The following is a 24,015-nucleotide window of genomic DNA, read 5'->3' as shown; positions in this document are numbered from 1 at the left end:
CTAAAAAACAAAAAGTCAAGCTCATGGTGGCTCTAGATGAAAAGTCAGGGGATCATTAAAGTCAGCAGGATTCATTTTCTCGCCTCTACTTATCTTTCACATATTTGTTGAGATATATTAGTCAGAGCGGTGGGCCGCTAGCCTCCATAGATATACAGCTAATATGAACAGAATATCTTTCATTCAGAACAATGTAATGTTAGTTGAACATCCCTCTCAGTGTTTCAAGTATTGCCAGGAACAGGGATGAGGTTTAGGAATTCTCTCACGGATCACAATATAAAACCCTTTGAATAAGTGGTAAATTTGCATTCAATTTGCTATCATAGTTGAGAAGAGAAAAATTAAGCCTTATTTGTTTTGAAGTACCAGAAAAAAAGAACAGACTCACTCAATGGCCTCATGCCGAATGAGATGTACGAACAAATGACCCCTTATTTTTGTTTGATTTCTTTTAGTACCAATGGATTTCTTGGATTCACCATTGTTTTCTTTGTCTCAAGAGGCACAAAGAAATCTCCACGTATGACCAGTCAAAGCTGGCTTATCAAAACATTACATGTGGACCCAAAACTAAGAGGTGAGCTGCTCCCAGTGATCTAGACACCCAGCAGTAAGTGGATATTAAAGCTTACCTCATCAGAGGTTGACATGTTCTTTCAGTGCTTTAATTACAAGCGGGCTCTTTCAGTGGTATACTGTTTCTTCTATCAGCGTCTGTAGTGAGCTGGGTCTTGGTTAACATTGATGTTTTGGAGAATTAAACAGCATGCGTTGGCCTCATTCTCTCTACTGGTAAATTATAGCCTGATTCACGTCTGTAGCCTGACACCACAGACAGGATAAGGATCACATAAAGTTAATTTAGCAGATACACATGATGGTGTAGCCTTAGATGTGTCCCATTCAAGAAGGAATGTCTAATTACACAAAAACTAAGTTGAAGGAAAATCTTGAAGCTGTAGTTTTTGGGGAGTTCAGCTACCTTTGCCAAGGTTTTATGATTTGAAAAAAAATGTAATTATTTTTCTAGTGTGATTATAGACGTTTGAAGTTTGCAGCAATTAATACTGCCACATACAATGAATACACTCAGCACATCATAAATGTGCAACATTTAAAATGTAGGATATTGTGAAGTGTTTGCAGTGATATTATGGACACTTCAAAGTATAGCTTAAATTTCCCGTCACCTCATGGCGGCCTTGTCCTGCCAGCTCTGGTTTCTCGCAAGCACCAGCCGGATAATACCGGACAAATAATACCCTCATGTACAACCTTTCACCCTGCAGTCTAATGTTGGGCTATCACAACGTCTAAATCTTTAATGCCCATATGACATGTGCACAAAGGAAGAAGCCTCTTTAAATATGTAGCCTATCCAGTTGTTCCGCCGGCTTCATTACCGCGGTTTTCTGTGCACTGCATAGGATTCATAATTCATGTTTCTCAAATATTCCCTCTGATGAGTAGACGTGTACACATCCCATTAATCTCCAATGCAAACACACACTTGTATGTCATCTGAACTGCTCTAAATTAACCAAACTAGGAGTATTCATATGCAGTAGTATTTATATTTATCAGCCAATGCAGGATTTTCTTGATGAATATGAAAGTAGATCAAGGGGTCTGCAGTGCTTTGATATCACTACCCGCTGATTGTTACTGTTTAGAATGCAAATACAGCTGCCTGCCTTTGCTGCATTTAGTTGTTTGGTGGCCGATAAGCAGGTTGTATTCACAAGCCAGCTGAGCTGTGAGCATCTTCAAACAATGTTGACCCCTCAGTGCCTCTCCTTTTATCTATGCACTTTACTATTTGTGGTAAGGTCAATTATACCAGCATTATAGATTATTTTTATTTGTATTAAGGATCTTCAGCTAATGCCAAAGGGGAGCTCTGTTATTCCTAGCATGGAAGAAAACACTAAAACCACAAAGCACTATCACTTTTGATGGCGGGGCAGTATAAATGGATACAACGTGCTCTGTACTATGCTTTGCTGCTGCATGTTGTGCTTGTAGATTAACCATAAATGCGGTCACCCTGTGCATTCTTTTCTTCTGGGGGAGTTTTTCCTGATCCGATGTGAGGTCCTAGGACAAGGATGTTGTATGTGTGTACAGAATGTAAATCTTCTTCGGCAAAATTTGTAATTTGTGATTCTGGACTACAAAATAAACTGAATTGTATGCAGCTTAATATAAATTAATTAATTGCTGGAACGATAAATTAATTGCTTAGCTCTTAGTTAAACAGCTCCTCTAAACCTAAACTCTAAGCCCTGCTGCTGACGACATGATCGACCCTTGTGTGCATTTACACCAAAAGAGTTGAGAATTTTCTCAATGCTTTTTCGCCTGAGTTTACTAGCTCGGCTTCATGTGGAAAATACGCTTCCTTCGCTTTTTTGGTGGCGGAAAGGGGGATTTTTCATGGCTTTTCTCCGTAAAAACAGTTGTCAGGGTTTATCATATTAAGTAGTAGCACGCGCAATAATGCGCTCTTTCGGTGTGATCGCACAATTAAGCGAGTAGAACCCTGAAGCCCCTCCCCCTCTTCTGCACAGAGTGCTGTCACTTGTTTATTCGAAATTCAAAGAAGGCGCCAAACTTAACATTTCCTCAGCAACACACCCTCCATGTGTAAAGTAGATCCAATGAGCGGTTCTCGAGATATGCGAAGGACACACCTCCGGGCTGGTATGTAATCAACGTTGAATATGTTGTTACAGTCCGTTACTGTTGTTACAATCTAAAAATCGTTTAGAGCTAATCGCTTTTTTTTTGCTTTTTTTTTTCTACCATTGTCTGTTTTTAAGAGAAGATGATTAGATAAATGGATTTGAACATTTATTTTGAGCAAATTAATCAATATCCGGAATTTCAAAGATAAACATTAAATTCATTGCTATAGCAACACTAATACAGAAATTCCTTTTTCTATAGTTAGATAAGTCATTCAATTATTTATTAACAAAATAACATATTGTTCATTTTAAGGCCTTTTATTTCTTCTTGGTTAATTTAATTTAATAAAATGGAGGAGTGACTTTTCTTTGTAGCCTTAATTACAATGATTTTGCTCCTAGATGGGCATTGGTGGAAAGTGGTTATTAACTTTTTTAATCGACTGGGACCTCCAGTCAAACAGGTGAGAGCGCTTGAAGGAGGAAAGTCCAGATCCTACTGTATATGTTAAGCTATCAAGTTCGGACTAGTTTTAGTTAATGTTAGCCGAGCCAGCGGGCTTTTGTACAGTAAACTGTGACCTTGAAAGGGAGGAGTCTGCAGTTTTAAATGGACACCATAAGTAATGATTCATTTTATCAAATAAATACCAGGAAAGCTGATGGATTAGATCAGTTTGAGACAGGAAGTGCATGTTGCCAAATTGAGCTAAATAGAGTTGAAGGTCTTGTGTTTGAGCTTGTTTTTTTTTATCAACAAACACAGATCAACATAAAGACTCAAGAAACTTCATCTTAACAAAAAGAAGTACAGTTCTGAGGGAACAACTGACTTGGAGCAATACTATGATAAAATACTAAAGGATCAGTAATGCAGGCTACTTTAAATGCATGGTCGCAGATGTTTCTTATCCATGTAATGCTTTTGAATTATCATTTAAATGATCTGGAAATCTTCTGGACTGTTACTAATCAGGTAATTTGACGTATCCTCATAATTCTTCCATGCGTTTCTCCTATGATTGTCCAGCAACATGAGAGATCAGTGCGCCAGATTATATCATTTGTAAATTATATACAAATTATAGTTTTTTGTAGCTTTAGTTAGGCCTGGATAGTTGTTTTAGCCGTGTCTGGACTGAATGTCTGACTAATGTGGCTTAACATGTTCTCACCCCATATTTCCGTCTACTGTCCTGACGACTTAGAGGTACAAACCTGGGACATGCTGCAAGGCGAGCTCGGTGTGTGGGAGCTGCAGTATCAGCTGTTCGCCGGCTGCTTTAGCAATGTTGCCAAATACAAAAATGCCAAAACCAAAATCAGTGTGGCTATTAAGATCTTCAAGAAGAGGGCCACCGGTTCCTTTGGGTCCAAAAAAGAGGTACGTCATTTTTGTCTTTGAGTAACTTGTTCAATGAAAAGGCCTTCTACTGAGAGCATTAACTGTTACAAAGCTGTGTCAACCCACCTGATATTTTCTGTTTTCTACCCAGCTGGCCATGCTGAAAAAGATCCGTGGTCTTGATCCAGAAAACACTGTGTGGTTATATGAGGACTTTGAACACAAGGGGCACACTTGTCTTGCCTTTGAAATGTTGTCCAAGAATCTGCACGAGTTTCTGAAGGAGAAACACGGCAACCGTCTCTCTCTTCGAGAAATCAGAACCATCGCGCAACAGGTACCTGACTACTCTCGCACCTAGCAATGCTAACATGTTGTCTTGCATTTCTAACGCTCATTTTGCGTGTCTATTTCTGCTTCCTCCTCTGCAGCTTCTCAATGGGCTGCAGTCTCTGAAGGCTGCCGGTGTCATTCATGCCAATATCAAACCGCAAAACATCATGTTGAAGAGGGAAATGCCCCTCAACGTCCAACTCATTGGCTTTGGTTGCGCCATCGCAGCCGCTGAAGTCCAGCGAGGCGTTATCATGCAGCCTGTTGCATACAGGTGGGTTTTTCATTCGTTGTTTTCTATCTTTCTGACTTAGTGCCACCATGGTTATCATTCTAATTATAGATGCTTGTCTCCCGCCCTCAGGTCTCCAGATGTAATTCTGGGCCTTCCTATCTCAGAAGCTGTAGACATGTGGTCTCTGGGTGCAGTTTTGGCGACCATGTTCCTCGGCAGCCTGCCATTCCCTCAGCGGTGCCAGTATTACCAGGTATGTCATCTGCTACGCATGGATTGGGATACTGCTTTGTATTTACAAACAGTAACAGAAACTCAACTTTTTTTATGGCGGTTGTAACTCCATGTAAATATATTCTTTATCCAGGTGAAAACTATGGTGGAAACGTTGGGTGAGCTGGAGGACTCACTCCTAAGTGAGGGCGTCCACACCCAGCTCTATTTCAGCCCGAACCAGGACTCTACAACGCCGGCATGGAGACTCAAAGTACGTCACACTATATTGCACTGCATCAAGCTGAGCACATTAGCATAATCATAATAATGTCCTTTGAAATCAAATATTATGAATGTTCATGATTGTATGTGACTATAATTGTACAATGCTATAAGCATTATAAAGCATTACAAGTATGTGTATGTTAATATGCATAGTAGACATTGTTTTATATAAAGCGTCCTGATTTTCTAAATGCAATTGTTAAAGAAGCATGTCTCAAATATATTCTCATTATTTTAGACGGTTGAGGAGTACAAGGCCGCAACTGGCTTCCCGGCACAAAAACATATAGGCAGCTCATCTAGGTTCAACTGTCTGCATGACCTGGAGATGGTAGGTGGCCTCTTCTTTTACTATAAATAGGTAACAGCGAGGTAACGCTCTGCAGTGTATTAATTTAAACCATGTTTGACCGTGTTTCCAAATGCAGCTGATCCCAGAAGAGTACTTTGAGAATAAGATTGTGTTTGTCCACCTTCTGCGTGCGATGCTTTGCATGAATCCTCAGAAAAGAATACTGGCAAGTGTTGCTCTCCAGCACCCGTTTATAACCCAGACCCTGTATGTTGGGGAAGTCATATCCCCTGTTGCTGCCGAATCAAGTGGCTTGGATGTTGAAGACGTACCTGCTGTTTGCTCCAATGACGCCTCAGTTGGTGTCGCTGTTGCAGCGCAAGCCCATTCAGGGGACGTTCCCACATTGACCTCCGTTAATAATGACGTTTCAGCTGGTTATGAGGCCTCGGACAGCACCACCGCTGACCCTGAAACTTTAACAAGTGAGTCTGAGAGAGCCGTTTTAGCTCCCATTGACGGATACCCAGAGGCCGGTGCCTCGTACGAACGATCCACAGATACTGCTGCTAGTTCAGCTAGTGATGATGAAGCTCCAGCCTCCACTGCTCTTACCGAGGCTTCGGCCGCCCCTGTGACGACTGATCTGTATGACGCTGTTCCACCTGACGAAGGTACAACAGCCACAGCTTATGAAGGTACAACAGCCACAGCTGACAAAGATACAACAGTCACAGCTGTTGAAGGTACAACTGTCACAGTTTCCGAAGGTACAACAGCCACAGCTGATGCAGATACAACAGTCACAGCTGCTGAAGGTACAACAGTCACAGCTTATGAAGGTACAACGGTCACAGCTGCTGAAAGTACAACAGTCACAGCTGCTGAAAGTACAACAGTCACAGCTTATGAAGGTACAACAGGCACCGCTGCTGAAGGTACAACAGTCACAGCTGCTGAAAGTTCAACAGTCACAGCTTGTGAAGGTACAACAGTCACAGCTGCTAAAGGTACAACAGTTACAGCTGCTAAAGGTACAACAGTTACAGCTGCTAAAGGTACAACAGTTACAGCTGCTGAAGGTACAACAGGCACAACTGACAGAGCTTCAACCGCGCTGTCCATGACCAAATTTGACAAGGCTGGAGTCTATAGTCCATCTGACTACGCTGACATCCACGCCGGCTCTGATAAAGTTTTGGCCACCGGCTTCAGAAACGGACATGCAAAAAGGGTCAGAAGATTCTTCAGCAGGATGTTTAACGTCTGTTTAACGCCAAATGTCGAGAATTGATTTTGTGTAATAAATTACTTTGTCCATTGTTTTCCTAATGCTTGTAAAATGAACAAAATGTCATAAATGACTTGTAAGGTTACTTGTTTTTTTTACTTTGAATGAGAAAAACAGATGAAATTTACAAAACACCAGTTGCGTTGTCAGAAGAGCATAACCAGTTCAAGTCAGTTAGAAACTTTTCACTTGGAATTAAATCAGCAAGGGATTAGCCAATCCCCTTACCAACATAGACACAAAAGATGCTGTGTACACGTCTCATTTTGTAAAAGACCCCGCAGTTAAGGTTGAGACAAAGCAAAATTGTTATATTAGAGGTGAGTAAGCACGTCTGATTTTGTATTTGCACTTTTTTTCTGCCGTAAAACCGAATGGAATATTGGTAGCCATTGTTCCAGCTCACCACAGCTTACCCTGCAGCTGCAAAGGCTTTTGACAGTACCGTGATAGAAAGATAGGAAAAACGGAGGGTTGTCCCTCAATATGTTTTCCAGAGGTTTTGCATATCTCTTCTACCAATTTGAAAGTGCAGGAAACGTGTTATGTTTTTCAGATAGTATATCATTTACAATTAACTCACTAATTATTGTTCAGAGATGTGTGCACAGGAGGCAGCAAAGTTATTGTGAAATCACAAATTCAATGATCTGAAAAAGTTACGTTCATTATTTTCAATTAACTCCTCCTTTTTACTGATTTACATGTGAGGTGGCTTGCAAACCAACATTTACTTTTGGGAATTGAACATTAACATTTGCTGCATTCAAAGTAGAAGCCTGTTACATAAGCAATTACAGTGTGTGTGAAGGCAGGAAAGGCTAAATAATGGAGGTGGGAAAAACTCTTAATGGATTAAAACCATTGTCACTTTATGAAATTATTTCAAAGTGTATTAATATGACAACATTTAATAAGCCGGCATTTTGTGGTTGGAGCTGGATTTTGATTTTCACCAAAAACAAGTAACCTTTATGCCACATGTGACACCAATATTTTTATATCCAACCTGCATGACAAACACATTATTGCATTTGGCTCACAAAGGATTTGGGATGAATGTTTTTTTTCCCTCCTGCGTAAATCCCATCAGAGTTATCTCTATGCCTGGTGTGTTTTGACCGGCTGAAGCGTGTTCAGGCTTTCACAGGCTGACACGGAGATGGTATGATCATCTGTCAGTGCCGCCTGTCAGTGCTGACAGCCAATGACTTCTGTGACAGCACACAACAGAACTATGGGATAATTAGCTGGTTAGACTCAGTGACGTATACACATACACAGGCGTAATCTTGCTGTGGAAAAACCTCATACTTTTTCATGTTGATGATAATTACAGCCTTTCAGCAAAACGCTACTTATGACAAAACTATCTGGTGGTCACAGTGAAAATATAGCTGCCTTTCTTTGATAATGAAAAGTAACCCATTTGAAACTAGGCCCACTCTTAGACTCTTGCATTGTTGAAGATTGTGGCATTTCAGCCATGTTGAACGACAGTATCATTTTTCCATGGAGCCAGAAGTTCGAAGATGTGAACTGAAATATTGATGCCAGTCCCAGTTGACAGGACTTTCCAGGCTGCGTTTCCCGTTGTGAAATTGTGATCTTGATAACAAGTTTATGTGTTGAAAAGGTTTGCCAAGATTTTTCTTTTCTTTGTTTAATACCTTCCCTGGAGCCTTTTGGGCCAGCAACTTAAAGTCAAACAACTTTGCTTTGTGAAGATATAGTGGAGTAATAACCATGAACAGAGTTTTTGGTACAAGCTTTTCCTTGCTTTGCTAACATAGCCATATGACCGGGCTGGTCAAGCATGTTTTTGAGGGTTGCACCCAAATATTTGACTATTTGGTTATTTGTCGTTGTGTAGGAATTTGTTTTTCAATTTATGGATTAAGATATTATTATTTTTTTCATCCCTTTGGGATTTCAAACATCTGTAAGACACAACATACATATAAATTGCTTTTTTATTCAATAAACAATACTGCACGGAGAACAACATCCCTCAAAATGTCTATCGTATCCGATAGACACGTGTGGCAGCGCTATGCATCCGATCTCAGCAGAGAAGTCTGGCTTAGTCCTTCCTAAGTCATGTAATGGAGACGAGCCAAGACAGCAGAACCCATGCAGACCTCAGCCCAAAAGGGCTGAGCTAAATCCTCTGCAGGCTGCATTACGCATAGAATTGCAACCGGGCACTGCCAACGAGGCATCTCAGATGTGACTGTGAGGCACACCTACACTCACACGCAGAGAGGTATAAGAAGAGACGTTGAGCAAAGAGAGGTGTGTGTGTGTGTGTGTGTGTGTGTGTGTGTGTGTGTGTGTGTGTGTGTGTGTGTGTGTGTGTGTGTGTGTGTGTGTGTGTGTGCATCGTCCACAAAAGGCTTGTGGACTTATCGTGACACATTTTGATTTAAAAAAAAAAACTTCTTAGGGGAGCCTCCTAATCGAGTGGTTAATGCACTTCCGAGGTAACTTTGGCCCGACGCTCACAGGTTGATTGCCCCTCACCCCCTCTGCACTGCGCTTATACAGCAGTAACAGCTGATAGACGCGTCGTAGCGGAAGAGTAACGACCTTCCTCAGCTCAACTCTGTGAGCTCTGTTAGTACTGTTGCTGCTGTTAGCGCTGTTAGTTGTTATTCATGCTCAGAGCGGTTGATAGTCCGTAGATATGCTCCCAATCTTGCACCTTTAACAACTAACATGATATTCTTTAAGCCTCTAAAGACTTAATTGAAGCAATATTTAAAGATGGATTGCTTTGTGAGCTGAACAGCCTGTGTGAGTTAAAATATCACTACGGTGTTAAGAAACAGACTACTTCCCCAGGTGAAAAATTGGATTTCAGTTTTTTTTCTGCTTCAAAATGAGCGTGAGTGTAAGGAAAACACTTTTCTTTTCAAACTGAAAAACTCTTCTACTTCCCATTCTGAGTTGTCTATTGTCTGCACGTCAAATAAATCACCTGTTGTTCAGAGTGAGTGAGCATTACTATCAAGTGTTATTTGTGTAATTCTCCCCGGCATGAGTTTCTTAAGATATTTTTCTTAAATAATTGTTTTTTGAGCCAATCCTGTGGACCAATAAGTCAATCTAACCAAGTCAGCCTGACCTCGATTGATGAAAGTCACTCAACCACAAGAACCACAACTACACTACTCATTAGTCAATAGCAGAGTGGAACAAGTGTTCAGAGAGCTAGTGATGAGAAGACGGTGTCAGGTTCCTTCTTAAGACAGGACTGCAACATCATACACATCCGTCATGTTTTAACGTCAGGCACCTTGGAACTCATCTTTCGTTATCCTAGTACAGACATAATTATAAATTTATATATTAATGTAATTGACATCATATACAAAATTGTGTTCATACATTTTTTTTTAAGTGAAAAGCTTTATAGCTTACTTTATTTTAATCACCAGGTTAAAGACGTGTCTACATGTATGCGCATGTATCCTTATAATTAACATTTTTAACAAGATTCTTGTTTCTTTCAGTCAAAACTCATCTACTCAGCTACACTGGTTTATCAGCATCAGAATAAGACTTGAGTCTGAGATGTTTACATGTGCAAAGCTGTAACTAGGACACTCTAAATCACCTCAGCGTAACTAGAAAACTAACGTGCACGCATAAGTGCCTCTCTTTTAAAATCACTCTTAAATCTGTATTCACGTCCTCTGGTAGATGGAGATGCACACAGTCGCATCGATCCATCGTTGCTATCGGATATTAAGCATGCCTGCTGGGAAATTCCCATTTTTTTCAAGGACATCTTGGCATTACTGGAGAGCCACAGATGGAAACCACATCCCAACTGCGTCATCAAGTCACCCACTCTGGCAGTCTTTAGAAGCTGAGGGGTGTCATATGGACTCAAGACAAGCCTGTGCTCTCCCCTTACACCACAACAGCTGGACGCTGCTCTGACAAATCAACACTGAGGACTAGAACATACAAATAAGTATGTGTTAATCACATCATATGGTGTCTCGACAGTTAAATGCTTCGTCATCCGGGGAATGAACTTCTGGTTACTGTTATTTTGGGAATAATGATTCTGATGTGTATAACACCAACTGTGAGTGTTTTCAAGTAATACATACAAGCCAAAGTATTTTCCCCCATATGCCAGAATGATAATGTGTGGAGTTAAACCTTTCTTTAGTGCTGACACAGCTCTGTGGAGACAGTGTGAGACTAAATGCAGTATAATGCAACCATTAGGAAATGTATCATTTTTGACGAAACTGTTTGAGAGGTGTGGATTCAACTTTATGGCTATATAGGCTGCAGTTTGTGTTTGGATGCATTATGTGTCACAATGCAGCTTCCCTTCTCTCCTGCCAGTCTATCTTTCGCTCACCTAGTCCGTTTATTCAATGCACCTGTTCGTCACACCCACCTCATCAGCTCCATCACTCTCACCTGCCCACGCTGCTGCACCTTCTGCTTTACTATAAAGCTTCACATACATTCACTGCAGATGTTTTCCCCTTGCCCACCCTGCCTGTTTGGACTTCTCCACCTTACCTATTCCCCGGTAAACCGAGGAAAAGTTAAGGTGGAATCATTCTCAAATGATTCACTGTGTCTGTTGTACCCCTTCTGGGCCCATACCTCAGCCGTTACAATTACCCCCCATCTTAAGTAAATTGCCACAAAAAAAAGTAGTTCCATAGTTAATGCCATTAATCAGAACTTTTTTAAATTTAAATCATACTCTATCTAATGATACTCTATCTAAACTTAGCATTACCAAATGAACACTCTCTATCGATAGCTACACAATGTGTACGATGTATACTATTGTGTATATCTGGCTCCATTTCTGACAATGGATGCTTCACTTAGCATTGCTTCGACCCTCATGTGGTTCCACAGACATCCGAAGAGAATGACTGACAAGGTGAGCATAATCACTGCCAAGGTTGGGTGATTCCGCCGGGCTATATCTGATAAATTCAATGAGATGGAGAAATGATAGGGCTGCAAGCCCAGCAATGCAGCTGAGAACCGCTCTCTCTATTAGTCTCTCTCTCTCCGCCTGTCTGTCTCTTTCCTTTTTGGAGCCCAGTCCTGTCACCATTGTGACAGCTGAGCAGAAGGAAAAACAGAAGTTATACAGGTAAAGACATTTGTTTTGCTCGCTCCTTTTAGGAAACGTATGAGGTTTCAGTAAAGAAAATAAAAAGTGATAGATTTTGTTTCCTCCCACTCTTATGTCGTTGTTTACTTTGCTTCAAGGTTTTCATCTTCACTGACTCAAACACAAGCATGTCAGCCCTCTCAATTTATTTCATTTGTGAAATAAATTGAGAGGATAAACCCCTGGTACTCTTTCCAAAAGGAACTGCAATTTTAGCATTTTGTGCTTTTAATTAAGCTCGAGTGAGTTAAAAATAGTACTACAATATGTAAATGGTTCTAGTCGTTGTATTGTCTGCTCTCCAGGTGACTCATTGCAGGAACTAATTTATATGCCACCAAAGTATTGCCACCAACATCGTATTCCACTATTGCACAAGAAATTGGAGTGCATCAGGTTACATGCTAATTAGCCGTATCTCTATCCATCTAAAAACACCTAATTCATCAGTGGCCAATTACTGGTGCCCTTTAGTGACCTCTGAGCTTTACATCACAGCAATCTTTACTTCATGCAGTGAAGTGGAGGCTTTAGGAGATTGTATTGATGTAACTGACATTGCTCATACATCTGTCCTAATGCCGCTTCATTGAGTAAAATGAATCATTTTTACTGAACCGACTTGCTTTGATAGCTTACAGACATCATTGTGTTAAATCGGTGTGGAGAATCAGATGTATGACAAAATAGGTGTATTTTGCTCTTTTTTCTACACTCATGTCCTTTGTTTTTAGTTGAACAAATTATGATGAAGTTGTCTTGTATAACATTCCTTATAGTCAGTGTATTCTGTGAAGTATATGAATATAAGGCATGGTTTGGTTATTTAACATAATTATTTATCATAATGAATTACGACTAATGTGGTTGGTGGCCATTAATTATACTTTTTTTTGTTATACCTTCAAGATTGTAGTTGTTTTAGATTGTACTTTGAAATTTAATCAAGGAGAAATTGTTAATGGCTTAAAACTATTTCAAAAATAATTACGCCAGAAGTTATGAACAGTTGTCTCTGACTAACAACCGGCAGTATTCATATACTTATTTCTCCAGGATATCATGATGATCTCTGACACTCAACAAATTGTTTAAACAGCAGCACACATGGAAACCAGCCGTACCCCCAGCGTCCAGAGCGTCCTTCTGCCAAGCTGAGTCAAGTTTAAGTTTCTTTATTATACTGGTCATGAGCCAATGCAAAGCTGTATTTGATCATCAATATATCAATATCACTGTATTGAATCGCAGGGAGAAAATACTACACAAGAAAGTAATCCTATTAGAGACAATACAATCCAGCGTGTCAGTGTGATGAGTTACTGTATTGGCCTCACGGTTCCGTGTACATTAACTTACAGTTGAATAAATTGTGGCAAAACCAAATGTGATGTGATAACATGATGTTTAGAAACACTGCCATACATCAGTAACTTATGCCAGTACTATTGAACAACACAAGATATTTGATTATGCTCAGGAAGTCGCTGAGGGAAAGCATTTATCAAGATGTGTCAATCAGGCTTCACACATCACAACATACTTGTCTTTCCTCTTAGTTACTTCAACTTGAAAAAAATAGGAATCCAACTAATGTTATGAAAATAAGCACTGTGAATGTCCAGTCCAACCCAGAGGTTAGTTCAGGCATAAGATTAAAATGTTTAAAATGGGCTTTCTGTGGAACTGATTATGATGAAGGATGCTGCTGTGAGGACGCTTCATGGCTAAATCCACAACTTTGATAAACTTGTGTCTTTAGGGATTACACACATTACTTCCCTTCACAGTGGGGGGTTAAGCCTCTTACAGATGAAAAGCAAATGTCCTTCTCTCCTTAAAAATGAAGAAGAAAAAATCTGTGATAAATTTGGCCCCTTCATTACATTGTTTAACACAATTTCAAGTCTGTGACAATCAACTGACATCTCGGCATGTATTGGACGCAGTAGAACGTAGACAGCTGTGAGCCAGGGGTTGAGAGAAGCACAGAAGTGCCGATCTCTTTAAAAGGACCAATCCCTTTCTTACATAACGCTGGCAAGTCAGCTATATAGCCTCCGAGAGAGTTCACAGTTCTTCTGTCTTCATTTTAAATACGTCTCTTGTGTGTGAGCCACAACAAACATCCACATATATAGACTCACACAGCTATTCTGTGCCGATAAAAATGGTTTTCTATAGGTCTCTTTTCTGCCACTGTATCCATTTATGTGATCTTTGAAGGTTTTACAGCCAGCAGCAAGCGGTTCATGTTTAGTAGGTACAAAAGAGAAATAATGAAGCCCCTTGCACCAGAGATGTGAGCTAGTCGCTGTCACCGTTTTTTGATTATTGGCTATATAAAATATATTGCTTCAATCTTACTGAATATCACTAGCCTTGGCACACAATCAGTAATGTGTTCACTTCATGAAAATTCAAGTAGGCCACTTACCACCAGTAGATGTGACCTTGCAGCCACTTGCCTTGAAAGGCCTCAAGATGTTGCTGCACTTCATTTGCATTTTCTCTTCACTCGAGATGAATGTAACCCGCGAAATGCTGACGGAAACCTTCACCACTGGTTGAAGTTGTGACAAAAATGGCTCTGTTAGAGAACAGTTAAAGGGGAAAAAATGTATTTGTATCAGTTTGAATTTAAAGAGTAACCATGCCTAACATGGACAGCAGTGATTGAGTTGCAGGTTGACAGTAGAGTTTTAAATGAGTGGAGTTTGAGTGGAGTTTTGAAGCTGAATTTAAATACAATCGGGCTTTTTGGGCTTGAGTCAGTCAGTGCAACTCCTTAGTCGGTGAGCTGACAGCAGCCTGCATTGGGTATTAATCATTTTGAGTCTCACTGGGGAATTGTTAAGACTTTATTCTCTGAAAGAAAAGTGAAGGAAATAAGCAAGTTAGATTTCTCTTGTAGAGGGTGAATAGCTGTCATGTGTTTTTTGTGTGTTTTTCTTTCTGAAAAAGTCATTCAGATCCCGGGGGGTTCACAATTAAATGTGAAATTACTTTTAGTTTAAAATTTAAATCCATGTTTTAAAACCTGAATATGTGACACGCGTATCGGTGAAAAGCACCGCTTGAAAAACGAGACGCGTCTTGTTCACTGCTAGTTTATCGATTCAGGCATCAGGAATATAGTTACTTTAGGTCAAACGAGACAGAATCATAAACGACAAAATAGACGGCAACATCATCATTTTTTTCATCCATCCATCCATTATCTTAACCGCTTATCCTCATTAGGGTCGCGGGGCGCTGGAGCCGATCCCAGCTGTCAAGGGGCGAAGGCAGGGTACACCCTGGACAGGTCGCCAGTTCATCACAGGGCAGACATATAGACAAACAACCATTCACACTCACATTCACACCTACGGGCAATTTAGAGTCCAATTAACCTATGCAGCATGTCTTTGGACTGTGGGAGGAAGCCGGAGAACCCGGAGAGAACCCACGCTGCCACGGGGAGAACATGCAAACTCCACACAGAAGGACCTGCCAGACCAGTATCCGAACCCCACCCCGCCCGGGATCCGAACCACAGACCCTCTTGCTGTGAGGCGTCAGTGCTAGCCACTACACCACCGTGCAGCCCCATTTTTTTCATTTTCTTTTTAAATTAAAAACGATATTAGGTCATTTAACTGGCCAAACATTTTATGATCCAGTACATCAGCGAGAGGAGGGACAGAAGTCTGGAGAGCTAGCTCTTCATGGAACGAGACAGCATTGGGAATCTGTCACTGTAGTAGATATGTATAAGACATACAAGTACATCAACAACTAACACAAACTGATCTGCCAACGGGAGACGGCTCAAGAGAAAGCAGAGCACCCTATTGTGTAAAATGAAATGCATCTTATAGACCACTGCATGATTTATGCACCAAGTCGGTACCACATTAGTAAGAGGGGTGGGTAAGAGGGGGGGTAGGGTGAGGTCGACAAACATGTAGCTAAATCTGCACATTGTATGATCAGTACATTCATTGTTTTTATATTCATTGTAATCTATATATTTACATGCGTATTTGATTTAGTATACATTAAAACGTATGATCCATACTTCCTTGACCCTTCAGGCCAATTCTGTATTCCATATTTCTCTTTTTCGTGAAGGAATTGTAGGCATTGTATCTACACTCACAGTGATTTTCTGTATTCTTATCTAGATCTCCCTCAGTCTATCAGCGCTTTTGTTTTATTTATATGCATCTTTTCGCTTCCCCACATCTCGCTGTGATGAATAATTTGCATAATTCTGCAAGCTGCATTTGCATAATTCCCTTTGTCTCGAACAGCAAATATTTGTTGAAACTATGTATTGTTCAAAGTAAGTTGTCTTGAAAAATACTAGTCTTGTTTTTTTTGTGTGCGACCCCAGTCTGGTAAACAAACATCAAATGAAATGTGTCAGGTTCAGGCGGCTGAGATGTGAGATTGTTATGTGACGTTTGAGAAGCTCTGAGAAAACAGACGGTTCCCCTCTCACCTGCGGCCCCGGTGGCTGACCGCTGAGTCATTCTCCCTCTCCATACAAACAACAGCAAACATCCATCCATCCATTGTCTATACCTGCTTTTCCTGCAGGGTTGGAGCATATCCTGGCACACACCGTGCGAGAGGTCAACCATCTAACACACATTCACACCAAAGAGTCACTTATTATCATAAATAAATACAATACATAAATACAATACATTATCATTTATCTGGTTGCACATGAAGATAACTTTCAGAAACTTAAATGCTCCGTAATGTTACACTAAAACTTTGCAGAGTGAGACTGTTGCTACTTTAATACATTATGCTGGTTGTCTTTATGTACTTACTTACTAGAAATGCAGTACTTTAGTACTTTTATTCTCTGGTATTATGATTTTCATCTGAGAAAACAATCTGAGTCTTCCACCATTGACAAAATGTCAAGAAGAATGACCTTGGCTGGGTTATAGTGCTCCATTTCATAGATGTTTTGGGAGATTTTCTATATCATGGAATAGTAGAATATTACCTGTACATTTTCTGTATTATCTGTCATTTGCCAGCTGATGAAGAACGGCTAATGAAATGCCTGGATTTTATTTTCTTTATTATATCAAAGCAAACCTCTTAAACTGTGTCTCAAAACAAAACAAACTGAAATGAATACAAATTATAGATAAATAATAACTCAACTAGCTGAATAACAAAAAGAAACGCCGTCCTTAGAGTGGATACTGTCATAAGAAACATGATCAAACTATTTGGAAGCAATGAATTATGAGTGCAGTGTGGAAAAGAAATGTAAAGAATATTTAAAGTTTAAGGGAAAAATATTGGTTATAATCCACATGATAATTAAAAGAATGCATTTGACAATGATGCCAGTGAGAGTGTTAGCTTGAAGCAAGTCATTACCCCCTCACAAAGGACTTGATTAACAAAACATGTATTACAAAACACAAATGGGTGAAACACATGGAAATAAACATAAAAGTAAGTAGATAGTAGTAAGTATAAAGTAAGTAGATACCTGTTGGAGCGCAATTGCAAGTTGTCCAAGAAATGCATAACTGTTGCTGCCCTGTTTCTGTTGACACTATATCTGTTAAGTTGTTACCTGTGGTACATTGCCTGCTTGAGTGTTTGTGCTGCTGCTGTCGCCTCCGTCCGTTGTAATGAAAAACATCCATGGTATGAGAGAGAGAGAGAGCTATTCACGCTCCGCTATTTTGTCTCAGCTGTCTGAATTGATGTTATTTAAAAACAAATCTGTGTTGCTGAAAAAACATCTTGACAGATTCTGACTCATGGAACCATCAATGTTTCACATTGGAAGTCACTGGACTTTATTCAGCCCAGCTGCATCTGGCTCACAGTTTTAGGTTCTCTGATGTTTTCTGTAGTAAACACGTCCCTCACCTCATAGAATACTTAAAATGAAGTGCTGCGGAGTTAGAGAATCAGGCTTCAGGCAAGAAGTTTGAAGAGTCTCTGAGTTGTTGGTTGTGCACAATCATCTTCCTGACAACACCAGAAAACAGCTTTTCCTTTTTTTAAAATCCAGCAGAAGATTCTGTCAGTGAATAAGTTTGTAGCGAACCCAAGTAAAAACATTTTTTATCAATCAGTACAATATATATAATAGCCCTTTTTTTAAATAATGAACACACACATCAACTGCACACTTCCCAAAAGGGGCATTCCCTCTGAAGGCTCCTCTCAACAAGCACATATACCAGACAGTCATTTCCATGGCGTCATTATCATTGTAACTTATCTGGAAATATATATTGTTTTTCTTGCACTTTATCTTTTCTACAGTGGAGGACCTAATCTCCATTTAAATTGCTACTTAATGCTCATGGGGAGCTCGCCGCTGGGTGCACCCTGACACAGACAGGACCATCGCCGGCACAACACGACCGATAGGTGTACCGAGATGACTCCTCGAGGGTTACCGCAATGTCAGTTCGAAGGAAGGGTCGGGTAGAGAGTAAGCGTGAGTGTGTCTTCAAAGATAGCAGCAGAGTTGTGGGTGTTGTGTTAGTTATGCATACATGTATGTATATTGGTATCTGATCAGTGATCAGTTATTAAATCTCAACAGACTGAAAAAATCTTTTATTATAAAAGCACAACAAGAGCCCGATTATTTCCTGTGCCGTTAATATTTAAATATAATACTAATTGATACAACTGTTAGGAATTGAATTATTGAGATGAAAACATGCCAAAAGGTTAACAGACTCTTAATGAAGCTTGTTTTTTTTACTACGTTTTTAAGTTCAGGAGAACAGGTTATCAAAGCTTTTGTGTTAAGGGACATTATGTCAGTGTTGACCCCTTTTATCAGTCTGCTTCACAGTTACTGGAGGTGGTGACAATTGGCACCAGATTTCAATGAGTAACGTACCATTTGTCTGTTTTGCCAAATTCTTTGGGATTTGAACAAATCTTGCGTTTTCATATGAGAAACTAGAGTAAATGACCATCCCAATATATATTTTTTGACTTGACATTGTTTATAGATATAATTTACTAAATGCTCTATATTCACATCATACCTAAAATCACATCACAGTATTCAGGAATCAAAGTTTCATAAAAGTTCCATTATTCATTTAAAAATAAAAACACATTGAAGAGCACAAGAAAAGACATACTGCTCAAATTACATTGCAATCAACTCCTACCTAAATCATTTGCTGGCAGTTTTGTTATTTAAGAGTACTTAAAAGTTGGCTAAATTGTATTAGACCTCAATCTGATCTTTTAAGATGACATCTGAAATGAATCTGACAATCTCACAATCACACCCAATCTGGACCTTGACAGCGAAAGTTGTACACAGCCACAAATCATGTGGATGCTGTTATTGTCCAAAGTGTAAATCTGTGTGATGACAGCTCCAAACCCCCCCACTGCTCCATCTCACCCTGCGGTATCGCTTCACAACGACTTGAGAGGCCCCCGTGAACTACACACAAGAAACTGGATGTCTTCATCATTACACGTGCTGCTGTGCGCTCAAGAGAAATGTACTGCTTTTACACTTTTGTATGAGATACACCTTTATATTCTAGGTATCACAAGAAAGACTCCCAAATACAGCAGGAGCTATCCACAATGCTGTTTGGGCAGTGTTGGACTACAGGGTGAAGGAACAACCAGCTCCTTGGAGACGAGAATGGAGGGAGATGTCAATTGATTTATGGCTGAGGTGACACTTCACCACATATGTTGTGATCCAGGTTGCTGCATCATCACACCCTAGTTATATAACCTCAAAGGCAAGGCAAGCTTATTTGTATAGCACATTTCAACAACAAGGTGATTCAAAGTAGTTCACATATAACCATTAAAAGCATCAAAGCATAATGCAGAAGAAAACAAGATTTAAAAAGAATTAAGAACATTCATTTTATAAAAAAAGAAAAAAAATATAATACCAATTGCAGAGTAGTTTAGGAAACATAATGCAGTAGTGAGATGCAGAAATTAATTAATATCCTTGAATCTGGTTCAATTAAAGGCAACAGCAAACTTCAATCTGGATTTAAAAGAGCAGAGGGTCTCAGCAGGTCTGCTTTGTTCCAGATATGTGGAGCAGAAACACTGATCGCTGCTTCTCCGTGTTTAGTTCTGACTCTTGGAACAGAAAGTAGACCAGTCCCAGGTGACCTGAAGGGTCTGGATGGTTCATAAGGTAGCAGCAGATCACAAACGTATTTAGGCCTGAAACCATTCAGTGATTTATGAAACCAGCGGCTGGATTTTAAAGTAAATTCTTTGTTTGACTGGAAGCCACTGCAAAGACCTCAGAACTGGAGTGATATGATCCACTTTCCTGGTCTTGGTGAGGACTCAAGCTGCAGCGTTCGGAATCAGCTGCAGATTTCTGATTGATTTTTTTACAGAGGCCTGTCAACACACCGTTACAGTAGTCAAGTCTACTAAAGATAAATGCATGGATAAGTCCTCTAACCCTTGATATATAATTTTCAGGTGATAGTAGGCTGATTTTGTAATTGTCTGGCTGTTCAGGTTGAGCTCTGAATCCATAACTACACCTATTTCTGGCTTTTTCTGGTTTTTAACATCAGTGATTGAACCTGAGCGCTGACTTTCAATCGTTTTTCCTTGTAACAAAACCATTTATTTCTGTTTTATCTTTATTTAATTGAAGAAAATTCTGGCACATCCAGTTGTTGTTTTCTTCAATGCATTTAGCCAGCCCTTATGTGGGCTGTATGTAATAGTGTGGTGATATACCCTGGTGATACCCTGGTGATATAGTTATGTAGGTTTGTGTGTCGTCTGCATAATTATGGTCCACGTTGTTGTTTTTCATAATCTGAGCCAGTAGTTATATTGGTTCCTTTTTATTGTAATATGGCATTTTGGAAGAATGATTCATTTATTATAGCAAAACAATCATCAGATTAATTGATAATAAAAATGTTCCAGCCATTCTCAAGTCCTCTCAGCTCTGATCTGAAAGCACACCACCTCTCCTCAGTAAATATCTGTTTGTTGTATTGTGTGGGAAAAACATAAGAAACTGTGTGATTGGAGATGGATAGCTGCTAATGCTAATCTGGTTTGTGAGGTTACGCCAGTCCATTTTCTAAAACCAGTGGCAGAAGATCATCCATTCAATAAATATTCTCATTTAGCTTCAGTCGTCAATGTCATTGTCACTACAAATGAGCTCCACACAGGTCCTTGTGCTACAATATGGAGTAGAGACCTGCTTAACATTAATCAGCTCCCCGAAATAGCTTTCCTCATCAGACCTTTCGTCTTCTCACCGCGAAGACGAAAGGTTCATCGTTAGCGTAATGACAGTAGGAAGGTACGTCACTGTGCTGAGCAGGCTAAATAGCGTTTCAGCAGTCATGCTTGTGGCCGTTGATTCACTCTGTGGTTGAGTTGGGTTTGTTTTGCTGCCTGACCTCCTTCTTGTTCCTTCAAAACAACATTATTCTGTGCTTTCTTTGCTATTGATATTTGTTATAGAAATTTCTTTGATGGATTTTGTAATTGAGTGCAGGGTTGTGTCTTGAAGATTGCAAGCAAACCTTCATCAAAATAAACCTTCTTATTGCACTGAAGCAGCTTGTGAGTTCATAAGCATTGATAAAAACAGGAGTATAACGTTGTAATGAAACATGTTTAAAAAACTGCGTTTGGACAAAATTAGAGATTTTAACTGTGCGTGTGCGAGTGTGTAATTTGTGCATTGTGATTGAAATTGTTTGGAAGATTTAATTTGCTTTCTCATAATGTTTGAATCTGATTTGACAGAATGGTGATACTCTTATCTAAAAATATCCGGCTTTCAGTTTGAACACGAGACAAACAAGGAAAAAACAGAGACTTCCTGTAAATCATTTTCAAGCAAATTTGATTGCGTCAAATTGTATGTGTTATGTGTGTGTATTTAAAACATGCAAAACATGTTAAGGCCCTGGTTAGGTAGGTTTATAATTATAATTCAGTGTTTGTTGTTCTGCTGGTTTATCATTGAAATTTGACTGTGTGTATGTACGTGAATGTGGATGGGTGGAGAACATGAAGACATTTGAGGGACTCTGAGAATGTTGGTTTACCACGAGGAGAAACACACACAAAGCATAAATGATTCAAACATTTTCTGGTCATTTTTCCCCGTCAGCTCATTTTCATGTGATTGTCTTTGTAGACAGTATAACCGAGGCTTTATACAGTTGTCTGGACAAACATTTTCACCTGTACAGACATTTGTAGTGATTTGGAGATGTGTGTCTGTTCACCTGACGAACGTAAGTTCAATTTCACTCTTCTTTTTAGTTTTAGTTAGCAAACACTGAGTTTGTCAGAGTTGGTTTTCTGGGAAAGGTTGATTCAAATAGCATTATTATAGCATATTTTGGCTGCCAAAATAAATGAGTTAAAAGAGATGCAGAGTCAATGCTTCATTCACAGCCCAGTTCACATTAGAGGGCCGTTTAATTCAATGTCAAAATCAACACAAAGGTAGACTGATACAGGTTTAATGTAAGTACTTTCAAGAGATCCCTCCAGTTTCTCAATTTATTGGTTAGTGTTCATCCTTAAGCACATATTAATAATCACTTGGCATTGGTTGAGACTTTCATTTTTTATCGCTGAACACAGGAAATAACTAGAGTCCTTTTGCCACACCCACTTACATATAGTGTGAAGAAGACAATGACCTAAAAGTATTAAAAACATAGAAAACTCCAATCAGTTTTTCATTTTTAGAATGTATTTGTACCCCAGTAGCTCCTCCACTCACTCATTAAGTTATTTGATCTCATTTAGTTATTACTTAGAGACACACGAGTGTAGCACACTTTGGAAAGACACTGTCATATCTATAGGTCAAGTTGTGTAACCGCATTCTAAGTTTCTTTATTTAACCCGATAACTTCTCTCCCTGACCCGCAGAATAGTCGTGTGGGCCGGAGAACAGAACGGACACAATCGCTCTAATTGCAAATGGCCAATTAAGAGGAAAATGCTTTGCCCATAAATCTCGAGGTTGAATGACAAAGTGTTTGCTTGTGTCCCGATCGCTGGGCTGACACCGTATCATCTACTACTTGGTGTACAGTGAAGGTGAAACAGCTCATCAAGTCAATGACAGCATTGTCACTGATGTGTTTTAGGATGGCATCATAGATCCCAAAATATCTCAAACTTCTCTTTCATCCAGTGACTCAAACTGACCTCTAAATGAGCCACATGATGTGACTTTGAGAACTAAACAATTTTGTGCGTGTGAATCCTGCTTCAAACTGGATGATGGAGTTGCTCCTGTACACATGTTTAACAACACCCTTGTGCAGATGGATGAGACCTGTGCCTGAGCATCCAGCAAGATAATTCATAACTAAAATTAGACAAAGGAGAAGAGGACAGGCCAAAAATAGACACATCTTTTTTCATTTTTTTTTTCAAGCAGAGCTATTTCTGTCTCATTTCCTCACACAAATCCTGACAAGTCATTATTTGAAGTAATAATTTCTTCTTGTTTTGGCAGCTGGGTTGTTGGTGTCATTATTCAAAGTATCCAAGATTCATCTTCTGTTCATTGAACAATTTTGTATTCCTATTTTCTCCAGGATTGTTAAAATATATTGTATTTGTTAATGCTGAGACCTTTGTAATCAAAGATTGAAACCATGAATAACATCTTAGCATTTTTTGTTTAAAACAGGTTTAAATGTGTCTGTGGATGGCACCTGTTGTTGAGTTCTTACCTATATTTAATGTTTTTCTCAATGCACAGTTCAAAGTTTTGGCACATTTCAATGTGTTTTGATCATGTTGTGTCCTTATCCACAAACATTTTCTCTCAGCTCACTTAAACCTTGTTGCATATTAATAATCCCTTTAATTATTGGATCCCTGACATGTGTATTTTGCTGTCACATAATTACACAGCAGCATATTCTTGGGTAAAGACATGAAAAGAGTAAATTGTAGAAGTACTGTGGTTTTATTTCAGATTTCACTTCAGCTATACAACATTTCCTGATTTAAAGGGCTTTCAGAGTACTTTTATTGAGATTATGTTCGGAGTCATAGTGCCATACTGGTATATGTGAAAAGCAGTCTGTCTGTGCTTTTAAAAATAACCATGCCTGATTCTAACATTAGGTACGTTC

The 24,015-nt window shown here is 39.5% G+C and overlaps 1 protein-coding gene across 3 annotated transcripts; it reads left to right on the top strand.

Moving 5' to 3' along the window:
* Positions 1–2,597: 2,597 nt before the first annotated feature.
* On the top strand, positions 2,598–6,731 carry LOC137794658 (putative dual specificity tyrosine-phosphorylation-regulated kinase 3 homolog). 3 transcript variants are annotated; one of them, XM_068591584.1, is made up of 10 exons: positions 2,667–2,706; positions 3,096–3,157; positions 3,904–4,077; positions 4,190–4,375; positions 4,470–4,645; positions 4,736–4,859; positions 4,974–5,093; positions 5,346–5,438; positions 5,536–6,409; positions 6,458–6,731. In XM_068591584.1, the coding sequence occupies exons 1-10, from the start codon at positions 2,682–2,684 to the stop codon at positions 6,691–6,693; spliced, it is 2,070 nt and encodes a 689-aa protein (XP_068447685.1). In that variant the 5' UTR covers positions 2,667–2,681; the 3' UTR covers positions 6,694–6,731. The 3 variants fall into 3 exon arrangements, with proteins under 3 accessions (XP_068447686.1, XP_068447685.1, XP_068447684.1); XM_068591583.1 differs by having other exon boundaries at positions 5,536–6,731; XM_068591585.1 differs by lacking the exon at positions 3,096–3,157 and having other exon boundaries at positions 2,598–2,706; positions 3,902–4,077; positions 5,536–6,731.
* Positions 6,732–24,015: the final 17,284 nt, after the last annotated feature.

Source organism: Clinocottus analis, unplaced genomic scaffold (genome assembly GCF_023055335.1).
Source record: "Clinocottus analis isolate CAN_PGR_092001 unplaced genomic scaffold, fCliAna1.0.p SCAF_25, whole genome shotgun sequence".
Classification (NCBI taxonomy): Eukaryota; Metazoa; Chordata; class Actinopteri; order Perciformes; family Cottidae; genus Clinocottus; species Clinocottus analis.
Note: the sequence above shows the minus strand (reverse complement) of the source record. Positions and strands in the feature narration are given on the sequence as shown.

Bases quoted from the DNA above. Each gene is read 5' to 3' on its own strand.
- LOC137794658 (XM_068591583.1), top strand. From the start codon at position 2,682: ATGCGAAGGACACACCTCCGGGCTG. The intron at 3,158-3,903 runs GTGAGAGCGCTT...GACGACTTAGAG, and splicing joins TGGGACCTCCAGTCAAACAG to GTACAAACCTGGGACATGCT. The intron at 5,094-5,345 runs GTACGTCACACT...TCATTATTTTAG, and splicing joins CGCCGGCATGGAGACTCAAA to ACGGTTGAGGAGTACAAGGC.